General features: G+C 38.8%; 1 protein-coding gene across 5 annotated transcripts; it reads left to right on the top strand.

The window, feature by feature from the left end:
* Positions 1-904: 904 nt before the first annotated feature.
* On the top strand, positions 905-16,639 carry LOC145488528 (uncharacterized). 5 transcript variants are annotated; one of them, XM_081467412.1, is made up of 7 exons: positions 905-1,042; positions 1,702-1,803; positions 7,128-7,245; positions 7,441-7,510; positions 10,652-10,679; positions 13,525-13,986; positions 14,658-16,639. In XM_081467412.1, exons 3-7 carry the CDS (start codon positions 7,172-7,174, stop codon positions 14,927-14,929), a joined length of 906 nt encoding a protein of 301 aa, XP_081323538.1. In that variant the 5' UTR covers positions 905-1,042; positions 1,702-1,803; positions 7,128-7,171; the 3' UTR covers positions 14,930-16,639. The 5 variants fall into 5 exon arrangements, with proteins under 5 accessions (XP_081323538.1, XP_081323541.1, XP_081323537.1 ...); XM_081467415.1 differs by lacking the exon at positions 1,702-1,803; XM_081467411.1 differs by lacking the exons at positions 905-1,042; positions 1,702-1,803 and adding an exon at positions 6,610-6,932.
* The last annotated feature ends 12 nt before the right edge of the window (positions 16,640-16,651 follow it).

The following is a 16,651-nucleotide window of genomic DNA, read 5'->3' as shown; positions in this document are numbered from 1 at the left end:
TAAAAACCGATTCAAAAGGCCATTGTGAAGTGGTTTATCATGATATTTAGTTTAATAATTTCACGGATGCAAGTTACAAGGAAAAATCCACACAGTGGAAGATAAAGCAGGGAAATTGAACTTTTTTACAAAGAAATGTCGTCGAGCAAATAACCAGTGAGAGATTAGGAAACACAATTTACAAAATAACGATAAAATATTTTTTTAGTCGTTAATTAAGCGTTAATCTAAACCAAGAGATTATCAAGGTAATATCTTTTCTAAACACGAGGAGAGTTAGGAGAATTCTCGAAAGTTATGCAAAGCTGATACGTAGTCGAGGGTTTGCATAACTTTCGAGAATTCTCCCAACCTCCCGAGTGTTTAGATGAGGCTATGTAAACACGGAAAAAGTGCTCTATCGCTTTTATAAAATATTTCTCAAAATTACGCGCGAATCTAAAACGTCACAACCGTGTTTGCATAACCTCATCTAAACACACCTATCGACCAATGAGACGGCGCGTAGTAGCTCAGTTATTTTATAAAACAGTGATAGTAAATGATTTTTAAAATATAAACATAAAGAGCAAATAAATGTCCAATATGGGAGTAGGATGACAACTCGACTCTCATAACGGCTGAAAATCGAGCTTGGAAAAAATCTAGCTTAACTGAGGCCGTATCAGATCAACAACACTCCATGATTATCTATACTTATCTATGATTATCTATTAGTAATAATTATCTATAGACATACTTGTACTTGGTTTTGAGTGGCGTTCTTGCAAAGGAGCAGCCTTGAATGTGTACCAGTATTTGAGCACAATATATGCTATGTGCATGTAAGGTATGCTCTGAAACTGTTCTTAAATTGCTTTTAAGTGGTGCATTCACTGGCCTTAAGGGCGCCATCTTATCTTGCGAATTATATTGTACAAGATTTTGGACCGAGTGGGAGGAGGTAATTTAAATCTCATCTTAGATGGAAAGGATTTCAGTTGCAGCAAGATCATTCTCTATTCACCATGGTTTTTCTGTGCCAAATTGTCTTTATAGTGAGGTAGGCGGTTTTAATCTCAGTCAGGAGTCCTTTCACTCTTGTATTACTTTGCTTGCTTTTGTCAATGGTACCGAGAGAACACCACATTTAATCGAGTACAGAAACGTTTGATTGAATCACCTCTGGAGCAAAATGGTTGAGCATTCCGCTTTCCTGTTGAAAGACAACAATAATTATGGTAATGTCATCGGGTTTTTAGGTTCTGCATGTGAATGGAAACATTCAGTATGACAGAAGTTTGCAATTTACTTGGCTGTTTGCGGAGAAAATAAGAAATGCGACTCTGCACGCCCCATCACAGACATGATTTCCAGAGCAGTTTTTTTTTGTATTCGCGAAAAAAAATAATAACCTAAGATCGAGATGACAAAAGCACCTTATCATTATCGTGATTTTTTTTACGACACTGTTGCTTGCATCAATTCTTTTTTTTTTACCACGTTTCGTTAATTTTTTTATGATATAGGGACGTGTCATAAACAATGAATTCCATTAGCTTTTATTTATTTAGTTGATTTACAGCTATAGTGTAGGCAGGTTCTTTTTTGCTAATTCTGCCTGTCACAAAATCGCCTCGTCATATATCCAGCAGTCTTTTACGCAATCACTCAATCAGTCGGTCACATGATCGACAAACTGTTCGAATTCGATTTACGTAGATATGAGTTGTGTGTCGGTCACCAATGGAATGAAGTATGGAGTTAAATTCAAGTCCCAGATGTTGAGCATTTACCTCAAAGACTAGCGCCTTATTAGTATCAGTAAGTATGACTTGATTTTTATTCCTTATATCGTCATTGCAACGGCTCTCGGTCAATGGGCGGACAAATGCACAAACTGCCCACAAACATTCGAAAGGGATGGATGATAAACGACGTAAGTTCTGTTAATTTGGAATATTGTTCTACAATTTTGCTGCAATTTTGTGTTTGTTTGATATAGAAAGCTAAAACAAAACATTTAGTATTTTACGCAATAACCGTATCGTTGTTCTTGTCGAAATACCAGTGCGAAAAACTTAACACTGAGTTCTTCGAAGACATCCATGCGTAAAAGATTTTTATGGCGAGTGTTATGGCGTAGAATTTTTGTTTTCGCTCAGTCTACCCGCACATACCACACACTGTATGGTTGCTACGATACTGTTTTGGTCCTTCAATTAATAATCCCTATTAATGATATTAGCGGTGCTTCTGGCTTTTCGGATCAGCGACTGGAAACGGCGAAAGTGTATTCACTGAAATTGCAATCTGCAAACGTCTTTAGAAATTGTGCAAAGTTGGAAGGCAGGACTTAGAATCAGATCGAACTAAATGTAATACGGTGTTTATTTTCCATGTCATCTTGATCCCTCTATTTATATTGTTTTAATATAGCATCAGCGTTTAATGTATTGGCATTCACAATAGTTTATTTGCATTTTTCAATTGCTAATGCTTTTAAAATTTGAGATCTTTGAGCGATATAATTGAGTGGAAGATTTTTTTTAAGTAGCCGCCAAGAGTTGTTAATCTCCAAGGGCGGGCACACTTGTCGACCAAACAGGGAATTTGGCTTTCGTGGCCCTCCTAGATCTTTGTGGAACTCAGGAGAATTTTGAGTTAAACTCAGCGACGACAAACCCACTGTAGTCGCAATTTTGGCGAGTTCAAACTGATACAACAAATAAATCATTTTGAGTGCTTCAGAGTGTATTATCTTCCATTTGAAAATTATATAGCAAACTCCTTAACTTTCTTCTAATTATTACTGGTTTTTTTTTTTTTTCATTTGAAACCGTGGTTTGTATTTATAACAATGAGTCTCCGTCTGTGAGTCACTCCAGAGCAAATAAGAAACATTGGAAGTGCCGTCTCGTCTGGCTATTTTAATATCATGAATTACACTGAATAGAATTCCAGAGATAGTGACCATTATAATTCGAAACAAAGCAAAAAGGTAATGTGAAACATGCGAGATTGGTCATGACAGTGTGCGATTATTCGCATAAAGGCATAAATGAATGAAACAAAGCCCTAACTTTCTCAGTCTCGTTGGCACCTTGTAACGTGGCGCCAACTGCAGCGATAAGGGAACGCTTGTAAAAGAAAGCGACACAATGAAGTAATTAAAATACTAAGGGTAGTTTAAATCTGTTATGGCGATGTTCTGGCCAAATAGTAGTACCAAATACTTCATAGCTTCGATCAGGTGGAGCAGTACAGCGATCAGACAAAACCGAGAAAGTAGTATTATAAAGTTTCGTGTATGGAGTTAGCACTACGGCCCTCTTTACACGACCCTGGGTTGCTTTTTACTCCGGGTTGAATCACCACAGAGACTGCTAAAAATTAACACTTTACACCAACCCGGGTTGTCAGTCTGCAATGGCCTGTGGTTTGCTTCGAGCCTGACCCGGGCCAACCTTTCTACCGATCAAAAACTTAAAACATGGCCTGGAAAGATGACAAACAAAAAACCTAGAAAGTATAACGGAATTGTGGGAGGTCCTGATGTACAAACCAAAAAAAAAAACAACAACAACAACATGGTCATTTGACTGAAAGTACCAACTCGGGTTAGGTTTTGGCCCACTGTTAGAATTGAAGAAATTTCGACCCCTCTCGCCGGATCAACCCGGGTCTCGACAAGGGTTACCCGGCAAGGGGAGCTGACCCGGCTTGACTACTGTTTTCATTTAAACGCTTATAAACATTTGACTGCAAAAGGGTTACCCGCCGCGATGATTCAACCCGGGGTGAAAAGCGACCCGGGATCGTGTAAAGAGCGCCCTAGGACGTAGTAGGTTATATCATTCAACCGATCGCATAAATTTGTTAAAGTTTTAAAGAAAACCTGCCTTGATTCATTGCGTAGCAGCATTAATAAAGTTCAGCGTAGATTATATACAGTTTTTCATTACTTGTAATATTATGGACAATGAAATCAAATATTTTGATTTTTAGCTGAATATCTAACCTCTCGCTGGGTTGCCTAGGATATAACTCGTTTTTATTTTTATTTTCTGGATTTATATCGTAAATATTGAAAATAATATATCTAAATTTCGGCCGAATTGGAAATTCAAATATCAGTACAGTAGCCGAGCGTAGGGCGTATCTAACTAACTGTACGATAAAATGGATAATTACTAATCATACCAGTAACTTCAGGGGCGAATCTAGCGGGAGGGTGCAGGGGGTGCGCAGCCCCTCCCCCCTGAGATGACATACGGCTTTCTAATGTAACTGGTATTCTGCACAAAAAAAAAACACTCAGTTAGGCCATATCTTAGTGGTGCACCTCCTCCTGAGAAAAATTCTGGACTTGATGGCAACAACACTCAAAAAACCATAACGCTTCAACAACTATAACCAGTGGCAATAAACAAAGAGCCCGATAACGCCTTAAAGAATCATAGAAAACAAAGAATTTCGACATCGGTTGCTTAAGCAATTGTTGATGCAATACAATATTCCGGGATCTACAATGCTGCACCGGTTTTCAATGTCTCCATAACTAGACTTCGTTCCATCAGTCGCACATTTAAACCTCGACACTAGTAAGAAAGAACATTGTTGATTATATCAGGAAAATGAACTACTGGAAAAAATTCATAAGGGACTCTTGTCATGAGGGACACTTAATTAGTCATGACCCCATCGAAAACAGTGCGACTACTCGAACCGGGCCACTTGGAAAAAGAGTTACTGCGCCTTTCAATAACATGCGGGCTCTAAAATTCAAAGCTCAACCGACAAATGCGTTTTTCGCTACCGCCAATCAAATGTTCGGCAATCAAATGTTCGGCGTCCTCCCAGCTTCCTCCCAGCTTCCAACTACTGCCGACCACTGTTTCGTTGTCTGAACTGTGCTCAACGATTCGATTACTGTGCGCTCAGCAGTAGTCGGAAGCTGGGAGGAGCCGCCTAACATTTGATTGGCCGTAGCGAGAAACACATTTGTCGGTTGAGCTTTGAATTTTGAAGTCCGCGAGTTATTGAAAGGCGCAGCAACCAAATAAAACATTACTTGAGAACAAAGGATAGCGATCTTTTTCTCTAATAAACCAATAACATAAACCAATAACTTTGAAAACCTCAGGAAACTTTCCCTTTTGCTGATTGGTTAGTTTCCATCCTAAATTTCGTACGCTTTTCAGCGGTCTCGGTTTAGTAGTCACAAAATGAGTTTTCAAGCTACATTTTCCGAGCGAGATTTATAAAAATTATGATAGGTCGCCGTCAAGGACTGAATCTCTAAGAGTGTTGTCTATAAGGCAGAGGAGTCGATAGTGTTTATTTCTTTACGTCAGACAGAGAGTTACTTGCCATCACAAGAAGGTACGAGTGTTCTCAGTTTACGTTTTAGCTGGTTTATCTAATTTCCAAATAAACAGTTTATTTTATTGCCATTTGAAGGGTTCATTGCTGTAATGTACAGCATGAATTGACTTTTGCAGTAACATAAAATATGAGTTTGAGTATGTCCACCCGCTAGTTGAAAAGGTCTGAAAATAGCAAGTAAAATTTTAAAACCACGAAATACGGCTTATTGACAGTGAGCAAGAAGTGAGCAACAAATTTGGTGGAAAATCAAAAATCAGTCTTAGGTTAGGCCCAATCTACACTACGCCGGAGAAATTTAAAAACGACGTTTTAACTCTGAAAACGAATCGAATGTTTCCGTCCACACTACGCCGGAGAAATTGAAAACGAAACAATCTCCGGCCATTTTAGATTTGTACTAGTGGAAAACTCCGTCAGGGAAATCTCACGATTATTATCGTGACGTCATCCTTTTCCAAAAGCTCCGTTTTCAAAATGTTTTCCGTCTACATTAAAACGCAAAGTCGTCGTTTTCAAATTCCTCCGGTTTGAAAAGCATTTTCGAAAAGCTCCGTTTTCGTGACGGATTAGTGTGGACGGTAGGCCAAACTGTAGAAATAAGCTGCGTTTTCAAATTTCCCCGGACGGGACAAGCGCTGTGGACGGTACCCTACTTGTGAAATCTCGAAATTATGACTGAAGATGTTATCGCTGAACTGAAGGAAATGATGAGTTTTTTTCAAATGAGACATTTCTACTTTTATGTCCTTGACTGGTGTAAAGCTTTTTTTTTGTTTTCTGTTTAAATCAATGTATCCATCGAAACTCAGCAGTAAATAATTGCCAATAGAAGCATCACAAAAATTAACACTGTCGTTCTTTCAAACCATTTTGTTTAAAGGAAGAAATCGCAAAAATGGCACGTTAATCACCAAAGATTAATTTTAATTTATTTAGTTAGCAGATTCGAGAAGGTATTGCTACTCTGCCCCTTGGGTTCAATGTTTTACAAAACAACCCATTGAACAACTGTTTTCTTTCATCAATGTTTACTTGAAATTAATTCCTCAACATACATGTATTGCTTGCAAGTCTGCTAAAAAATTACGTTTTTCATTTTTTGTTCAAATGAATCTATTGAAGTGGTTCAAATCGGATTATTATCCTTATCAAAGAAGCTTTTCGTAGAAGTGTTAAGCTAAGTACCTACAGTGGATCCACATCACACGAACACAACATCGCAGCTTAATTCGCACGAGAAAAAAAACACACCGCACAATGTTTACCACTGAGGTGTGTATAATAATTGCAAATTCATTCAAAAGGATCACAGTGGCATAAAAGTCGGTTACTTTTGCGGGGTTTTAAACATGCCATGTTCCGTGACAAAGCTAAAAGCAAGCATTTTTGGCAACGGAATAACATTTCAGTATTGGACATTCTCAACGAATACATACGCTATCCGCACTGACTGACATCCATCAAATTTGCGATACAGGGAAAGGGCTTACATAAGGTCATGTCTTCCTTGAGCTCACGGCGATAATAATATATCCAGGAGGAAAATATTCGCCTTTTACAAGGTGAACTTCAGCCAAGGGCAATAGTCTAATTGACCAAACTAATTGTACGCACAATGTCTTAGAAATTTAATTCAGTATTGTTCAGTATTCTCGCCTGGTTATAGGCTTGGCGGTTCTGCACCGGTGATTTTTGAAGTGAATTTATTACGGTAATAAGGCAGTGATCTACAACGCGAATTTTTGAATTAATTTCAGACACTCGGTGAGCTGAGCTGATACGCTACAAGTTGTATGCGAGGATGGCTACGCTGGGAAACTGTCAGATAATATTACTACTTCTGGCCACAACATGCTTGCGACTTCCAACATTAAGGTTAGTACTTCCGTTCAACATGTGGTTGCTACGTTTCTAGCTACATTCAGAGTACAAGGGTTCGAGAAAACCTTGGAGTCTTACGGTACTATAATTACAGAGGTGTGAGATAAGAGAGAACAACACACTCAAGCTGGAAGAAAAACTACGTTTTTCCTTTTTCACGAAATCTTAACACGCATTTTTCTTTCCCAGTTTGTGCCAAGAGGCTAACTCCACTGACATTGAGAAGGGAAATTCGCGCTGCAAGAGCGTAACTTGTTGTGTGAGTAGAAAAACATTTATTACTCTTTCATTCAAACGTAAGGCTGTTTAAAATTCAGCATTGTAAACAAAGAAGCATTATTTCAGCAAAGTCGTGCAAAGAAGTCGCAGCGCGGAAGAATTTTTTTTCGTGGAGTGGATTTTCGCATCCATGTTGTCATACGTAGATGTTTTTAATGTCTCTTCTAACCTGGTTATGAAACAACCCACTTTTACTCAATAGCACGCTTCCAATATAGAATAACACAAGCTCTTGACCCTGCTAGTTATTTTTGTCCTAAAGCGGATCACACTAGTTGAAGAGCAAAATTAATATTCTTGCCGCGTACAACTTCCATGTACTTCAAGTTTACCCAGTGTGCAAAGTTTGTGACGCAGTTTACTGGGTTTATTGGAAAGCAAGGTCTCCTTACTGAGATAGAAAACCGAGAAGAAATCCTTTTCAAACGTTAGCAGTGAACTACATCGTATTTATCGTCGTTGTTCTAATACAATATCAAACAGCCTTGTGACGAAGAAGCTGGATGTTTTTACGGAAAGTAAATATTCGAGCTGGCTGAAGATATTTCGAGTTCGTGTAACATTGAACATCCCTCGTGAAGGGTAAGGTTTCAGACGCTCTTTGCAGAGAAATGTACAATGTTGTTCAGAGCGGCCTTTTTGATAGCAACTTGTCAGCTCAGGCAAAACAATACGAACGTGCTAATTTGGTCAGCCAGCAAATGGTCTTTGTAAGACTGTTTACTTGAGAACAGTTCCAGAGAAAAACTAAGAAGCGACAAGTTTCACATGTTTGATTAAGGCAGATATTTGTCACGGAATGACCTTGGCAAATTTGGCATTGCGGTATCAAAGTCAGTGTTCGTTTGATGTAAATGTTCGTTTAACACCCCACCAACAAAAAGAGATTAATTAATTTGGTAAAATTATCTGATCAATAAGAAATGAGCAGTGCGTGAGCGAAGGCGTTTTTTATGCTAAAATCTAGAAAGAGTAAATCAGCAAGTAAACCTTTCATGTTGTGAAAGGCAAAGGAAACTTTATCGAGTTCATCCCATCAAGATGCGGTTTTCCTTTATAAGATTGTTCTTGATAAAGGCACTTGCGCAACCTTATTGTCGTCAAACCTTTCCGCTCTTTCAGCCAAGTTTTGTGATTTGAAAGAAGTAAAGAAAATGACGTTTGTATTTCCTTGCGAACCGCATGCTGTGTTAGCGCAATGTAACGTATCAAGATTATAATTTTGGAACAAACCAGATCTCTGCTCAATCTTCCACGTACCCTTCATTATCAAGAGTGATTTATGTCGTAAATGGCTCGACTTATTATTTGTTACGATCCTTCTCTTCCTTTGGTGCATACATTTGCGGTTTTTACATTGTGCTTTAGGCTTTGTGAAAGTGAAACTGTGGCTGGTTCAAACGCTGCTAATTGGCATCAAAGTTGGAAGGAACAAAGTTTTCATGAATATCAAACCAAAAGTTCTTAAACCTGAAACGCACGAGGCCGATATTTTCAACTCTCTTCTTTCATGTCGAGGGAATATTTATTTTCGAAAGGTAAAGTTTAGAAGGAGTTCATTTCTTCGAACCTAATTTGTTTATAAATGAAAGCAAATAAACACAACAACTCAGTGTGGGTTAGATTCAACAGTCGCCTTCATTACGGAATGTTTCCGACGAAAACATTTGTTTTACTCAGTTTTGACTGAAAAATGTCGCTTAACGTTCTTCCATCCAGATAACATACTAAACCTTAGTGGATCCTAACTGGCAAAGGTTTATTCTCTAACCAGTTAAACGGGATAAGCAGCGGCAAGCTGTTATCAAAGGCCTTTTGTGAGCTACTGAACCATGAAAAAAAAAAAAAAGCGTGGGAGGATAGGTTGGGGGTGGGTTAATGGGAAGAACAAGGGGAGGGGAACGTCATAAATAGTTTTTTTTCCGCATATTTGAAATTTCCCAGTAACTGAAGCAACTGACTGAATACTGTTCTTGAGCAACTAAAGAAGGTCATGCTTTCGGTAAAGAGCGCTATATAGCGTTGAAAATCCTTTTCAACCAGAGTTTGTCAATTTATGTAAAATGTAACTTTAGGTACAATACGGCTTGCTCGACTCAATCTATCGCAGATTGTCAGAGAAAAGGAAGATTTCGGAATGAATCCAGACTTGAACGTTTCCGCGGTTTGGTTGAGACTAAAAGTTAATCTGGGCCGAGTTGTTCGATGGCCGGTTAGCGCTAACGCGGAATTAAAAGTTAACCGAAGTATCATTTTTTTTGTTAAAAAATAAGGTTTTTCACTGCTTATGCTTTGTGTAGTTTGAGATTACTTAAAGTCAAAACAGAACGACAAGCAATGTAAACAGAAATTCTCACCGAAAGTTTACAAAACTGAGATCAAAGTTCTCGCTAATTCTGGGTTAGTTTAATCGGACTTTAAACAACCCAGCCTTGATTCTCGTGTGTTTAGGATTTCAAACGCGTTGTAAGTTCATGATCTTGACGTGAATGTAAACTGTTTTGACTTACCTCGTAATCCCTTTATAACCAGCACGTACTAACTCTGCACAGCGCACATCTTTATACTATGATGTGGTTTGGTCATCTGTTGAAATATCCTAGGCAATGATGACTCAACAAATGACACATGCTCGCGCTTCGAAATTCTGTTAGATCTTTTGCACGCGCAAGAGTGTTTTTAAAAAAAGGTGCTACCAACCGAGAAATAAACGGCAAATGGCCTGTTCAACAATGTACATGTTTTTGATTGATTAAAAATCGGTCTCACCTTCACAAAAAGCAATTGAATCAAATTATTCTTGATATTAGACTAAAAGGAACTCAGTCACAGTATTTTGAGTTACTTTGGCCACGTAAAAAATTATCTTTAAATTGAAGAAAACCTGAAAATAAAAGTTTGCTGAGATAGAAAAAACACCAAAGTGATAATAATAAATCATAAAGAAACAGGGATGGCTAAAGATGGAGAAGATTGACACGGATTACAAACGACGAACTTGAAAAATCTAGGCTAAACTTTACAAGACGTGCAAAGCGTGACGTAGCTCTTTTGACGAGTCAGTTTTGCGCCTTTTTTGTCTTTCCTTCTTTAGGAACTCACACTTTCTTTATCATTTCAGGGGATTCCAGGAACACCAGGGAGAAACGGTAAGCTTTTCATACGATGTAAGTAAAAATAATTCAGTAAGTTATAACTGTACAGGTTCTGACAGGGATGCTATTGAATAAATTCTCCAGAGGAAAAAACATAAAGGCTGCTGTGCGTTTCACCACACTACCATGCGAACCTTACACAGCCTATAAAGTACAAGGAAAGCCCTGTTCTTGAAGCTTCGTCTCCGTGCTAACGACATTGTGTATGCTAGGTTTGAAGATTTTAGAACTTGGTTTGTCCGTTTTTATGAGCGTTGTGAAAGTTTTCCTGCGCTACGAATTAGGGATAAATATGTACCGGTCGCCATCTTTTTTTCCTACGGAAGTTTGTCTTCTTGACAACAAACTTTGAGATTTCGTGGACGGATCAAAACTTTTTCTAATGTGATCCAATTCAATCCTCTTCCTGACATTGCTCTTTTTCACACTGGTTCCTGTCTTTTTTTTTTTTTAAGAGTTGCTCAATATACACGGCTTCCGAACACCTAGCACGTTTCAAAATGTCTTGAAATGAAACAACCACAATTGATGAATCGTTGCTTTCGGTACAATGAGACCAGAATTTATCTCATGTCATGGTAGGGGTCGGATTTTAAACTCATTGGGTAGTAAATTCTCCAAGTTTCCTTACCGTGTTAAATATAGTTTGAAAATTGGAGAATGTATCAGTTGTGTTAAAAGTCAAAAACTTATTTTACAATGTAGGACTCCAGCTGCTGAGAATCTGAGGTATCTTTTCCATAAAAAGCATTCCGGATTTTATACTCTTGTGCAAAACCCCTCCTGTAATATAGCAATGTGCTTCATCAGATATCATCTGACTTTTAATCAGGAATATATTGCTTACAAAATGTATCAATTTCCTGTTTCACTTACTTGTAACACCCTTCCAAGCAATACAAATAGCTTATCTCAATGAAGCTATCTAATATTTTAAAGAGCAATTTTATATTTGGTTTTTATTAATGGAGACTAATGTGTAACACGCACTTTAAACGTGCAGTTTAATAAGATAGAAAAACACCAAAGAGATAATGATAAACCATAAAGGAACAAGGATGGAGAAGATTAACACGGATTACAAACGACGAATTTGAAAAATTGAGGCTAAACTTTTCAATATGCGCAAACCGTGACTGAGCTCGTTTAAAACTGAGAACGTGCTATGCAACAGTTAAATTCTCAAATCTGAGTGTTACTTTCCAAGTAGTTATCCAAAATGAAAACAAAAGAAAGAATTGTTTTACAAGTTTTCCTTGACGAATATAACAGACTATATTTTTCCCGCAATGCTGTTCTTTAATAAAAGATAGATAACAGATAAGAAGGTTTCAATCATAAAGCAAGCCACCTTGAGAGAAATAAAGGCTTTGACAATATGCCACAAATATCAAAGGGTGATTTTTAATGAATGCATTTAAAGCTTTTGTGCTTCAAACGAAATTGTTAAGTAGCTTGGCAAACGCTACAATTTTCGAGTTAACTATTTCATTTATATCAAGTTGTTGTTCAGAATATAACTCTCGGAATGATTTTCAACAAAATGTGCCGGAAATAACTTGCTTGCTGCCTCGTGTGTAATTTTGTGTTCAGGAATCTTTCTGGGGCCCACTGTCGCCAAGCTGTCTCGTCCATCTTACTTGTCACGTTTTAACTCTCCTAATCAGTTGCATATAAGAATTGCTTTTAAGTGGTAAGCAAAGTATCAAACCCTGCGGCTTAATCAGTTTTTCACCTTGCTATGTGCTTTTAGCTGTTGATGCATAAAGACTGTTTCAATTTTCTGTTTGTCAAATTCAATTGCAGTTCTTTGAAAAATCGACTTGTGATTTCTTTAACAGTCAGCGTTCGATTGCTTCTTTTAACGTACGTAATCCCACATTCTGGACTAAGATTGTTTTTGCGTGAAATAATCACCTTAAACATTATATTGTAAATCTTTACATAATCATCGTCCACCAAAGTTGCTAAATGCATTTTTTCTCGTATTCCGTTCTTATTCAACCACGCCCATACCACATAAGGTCACATACCCAGTACAGATAGATATTGCCCTCTTGTGATGTAGAAGTCGGCATTTGTTCTTGAAACACGTTATTTCTAAATCGAAGAAATGAAATCATGAAAAGCTCAACTTGAAACGCCCAGCTGGGCCGATATCTTAGTAGCAACTTAAAAAACTCCAGGAGAGATATTTAACCGCCGTATTTTTTGTGGATGGACAAACGCACGAGTTTTCTACTCGCATCGGATTGTTTTATAACCAATGAAATTGAGTTGTGTATGGGAGTCGACTGACGGTGAAATTTCCAGAACAAAAGTTTCCCGCAAAAGTAGCCGCGATAGCCACCCTGCTTTGGAATTCAGTGGCATAAACAACGGAATCGCATGGGCTAACATCCATGCGCCGAGCCGTGAAACCATTTGCTGAAACTTCTCTTGTCAGTTTTCCTATGATTCACGTATGTTTTCAACTTCTAGAATCATTCTAAGTATCCATCTACCTATACCTATATCAGCGTATATTTCTCCATGCCATAAATAATGCTTTACTGAACATTCTTCTTCTATTCAGTTCGATTTACTGCTAGAGCTCTGACAGTCCCCCTTGACTGCCACCCAAATGCGCGCCTTTCTCTCTCAACCTTTCTCCTCCATGTTGCTTTGGGTCGACCTGGTCTTCTTCTCCACTCCAATGCTGTAACACAACGCTCCTCTCTGTTCCCCTTCATTACATGTCTAATCTACAAAATCCAGTTCCACCTTCAACGTCGGAGTCATGCTAAGTAGCTGAAGTTCTGTCATGATATTTACGCTTCAAAAATGTTTTTCTAAACAGGAATTCCCGGCCATCCAGGCCCCCAAGGACCTAACGGACCTCCTGGAAGAAATGGCCTCAACGGAATTCCAGGCACTAAAGGCGAAAAAGGGGAACCGGGATTATTGGGCCGGAGAGGCAAGAAGGGTCCGCCCGGGGAATCCGGTATCAATGGAACGAACGGAATCCCTGGTTGGAGAGGCAAGGAAGGTCCAAGGGGCATGAGAGGCCCAGCTGGGCCCCAGGGCCCCACGGGGGCTAAGGGGGAGCCCGGGACCCCCGGTCAACAGGGACCCCCTGGGTCTGACCGAATCCTCAGGGTATGCAATTGCGAAAGGAATGTCCCTACTCAAGTGTTCTACGTGAGTTCAGGCCACTGGATTTCAGAAAGTCACATGACAGGATTTCAAGATGTTACTTCCGCACACGGGGAATTTCATGTGAGAGTTGTTGCCCCTGTCACATATGTTCTTCATGTTGGCGGTAAGACTTCACTTATTTCTAACTCACCACTGCTGAAAAATTCCGAGCGAGGAGTTTAATTACGCCTGATCTTAACAAATTCTGCGCCGCAAGTACGCGGCGAAAAAAATCAAACAGCATGATTCCTTTCGTAGGATGATTAAAGAAATTCCACAGATTTATTTAGTAAGTTTTCCAGTTTCTGTACGCTTTGAGGCATTGTAGAACAAGCCGCAAGAGATACTGTCATCAACATTTCAGAATGAATAGCAAACGTCCTAATCGATTCACGTTAACGATAGTTAACAGTTATTCCCCACGGTAGAGGTTTCCAGTGGTGGATATTGACCTCGCTGCTTCGCGGCTCGGTAAATATCCACCATTAGCCACCGACACTGAGGGGAATAATTGTTTTAGTATATACCAAACTAGTAGGATAAAATATCCGCAAAAATTGACCCAAAAGACTACAAAAAGTCTTTATTTCGTAAGTTCGCGCGCAAAATGTGACCTTCGCCGCGCCAGCTCAGAATAGCAAACATTATTGAGTTTGAGTAACCAATCAGAATGCGCAAAAAGCACTATCCACTGGTGTGGTATACACTAACAACCTTTATTGTACAGACAAGTCGTCTGGGCCCTGCAGTCCAAATTTACAGCTTTCGTTTTCAACTTTTGCTTTTTGTTGACAGGAGATTGGGTAAACGACGATTCTGTCACACTGTTCTACCGCCTGCGCTGTGCGCATCGCAGACGAACCGCTTACATTCCGAACGAGGTGGGACACAGAATTTACAAGTTCAAGGAAGTAAATCGTCTGGAATCGGAGACGTTTACTCACGTCACAACAGCGCTAAGTCATCATGGCAAATGGAGATGCCAGCTAGAGATCAGCAAGGGTGTGGCCAGGGCATTCTATCGCTGGGACTCTCAGTATGGCGAGATCAGCTTAACCATGTGGTAGGTCCCGTTGGAACCTTCCACAGTTTCGTTGGTATGAGTCTTTTTAAAAGGAACCTAAAATAAAGACCTTACCAGAGGGAAAAACGTAGCTTTAGAAGGATCTCATCTTCTTCAGTGTGCGGTCGGCACAAATAATCATTTGGTTGACACAAATTATCAAATCCTGCAAATTACAGTTTGGTTAAGTTCCAAGCAGGACAATCTCACTAAACAGCAGATTGATCTAGTTGCCATCGACAGAAAATAGTTGCCATGCAAGAACTTTCACTTGACAGGATTTGGATGAGATTGGTCACGTAAATCTTTGGAGTCGTGCTTTAAAATGGCTTCCTGTCAGCACACGTGATTGACGGCAGTGACCAACAAGCTTTGAACATTCGACATGGAATATTAATACCGTTAGAACGTTGTTTTATTAGTTTCATTTGTTTGTTTGTTGCGTTATTATCCTGTGTTGATTTCTCGATAGAAATACCTTACAAGTGCTTCAGAATCTTTAAAAATAATCCTCACTATTAGTTTTGAGACCTCCGCTCCATTAGTTAAAGCAAAAAACTGTATGCCTTAATGGCAAAGTAATTTTATGTCACTTTCGAAGATTGTTTTTTTTTTTTCTTAATTTAAGGGCAGACCCTAAGTCACACAGAGTACATAAAATTGAAAGAGAAAGATTTTATAATTGAAAGACGTGTAATGAAACCTGGCCATCAGCAGAATTACAGCGCGTTTTTAGATTTAATTTGACTGAGCGTAAACCGCCGCTAAAAGGGACGAGGCATTTTGTTCTTAGGTTTAAAATCTTACCTGTTCACAGCAGAGTAACGGTAGGCATTAATTAAATACTAGCAAATTGTTCACAATTTGTGTGATCAGCGCATGCGTAAATAATTGACAAACTGGCTACCATGTAGCTCGCGAGTTGAACGTTAGTTTATATTCCATTAATTTCTGGATTTTGATGGGAATAATAACAAGTAATACCTACATAGAGTTACCATCTGTACTAAAGAGATTAACGCGGTTTGATCGTGATAAATATTCACCTATGGTGAAAGTAAGTTTGTATAATCGTTGAATATTAACTGGAGGTCGCGTGACTTCTTTCTCGTTGTATATATCAACAGTATGTTAAAAATTGTATTTAAAAAGTGTTAGCTTTTGGAAGTCTGAAAATCACAAAAGCATGTATAAATTTGAAAGAAATATAGATGGATAAAGATGTTTGAAATAATGACTGTTTAATACCGATCTTTATTATGTGGCTGGACTGGTCTGCAAGAAAAAGGAGAATTCTAACTGGTTCAGTTAACGCTCTGAGTTTTGCAATACGGACCGCTAAGATCGACCCCGCACGAAGTAACTTCAAAAATTGCTTTTTTAGTACATTGTACAAAATAAACAGGTTTTGTGAAGTAGAAATCTTTTTACCTTCATGTTTGGAGGACAATTTTAGTTGAACGTTCACAAAAGCAACGTGAGAAACAACGTGAATAAATGCTTACCTTTCTCGCGCTCGTATAACCGAGAATGGATCGCCGAGACGCATCAACTTATCAGCCGACTAAACAGAGTTATTATAATAAATACTTTATTGAACTGGCCTGTTCGGTCTAAAAATAGGGTCTTTACACGATCCGGTCACATTGTACAAAATCACACACGCTGGGAGGCAAGTTGCACAGTGGGACTTCCAAAACAAAGGCAGTTCAAGGTGGACTGGTAC

The sequence above is a fragment of the Orbicella franksi genome, chromosome 5 (assembly GCF_964199315.1).
Source record: "Orbicella franksi chromosome 5, jaOrbFran1.1, whole genome shotgun sequence".
Lineage (NCBI taxonomy): Eukaryota > Metazoa > Cnidaria > Anthozoa > Scleractinia > Merulinidae > Orbicella > Orbicella franksi.
The sequence above is the reverse complement of the archived record's forward strand: the minus strand, read 5'-3'. Positions and strand labels throughout refer to the sequence as shown.

Bases quoted from the DNA above. Each gene is read 5' to 3' on its own strand.
- LOC145488528 (XM_081467415.1), top strand. From the start codon at position 7,172: ATGGCTACGCTGGGAAACTGTCAGATAATATTACTACTTCTGGCCACA. The intron at 7,246-7,440 runs GTTAGTACTTCC...TTTCTTTCCCAG, and splicing joins TTGCGACTTCCAACATTAAG to TTTGTGCCAAGAGGCTAACT. The intron at 7,511-10,651 runs GTGAGTAGAAAA...TTATCATTTCAG, and splicing joins GCAAGAGCGTAACTTGTTGT to GGGATTCCAGGAACACCAGG.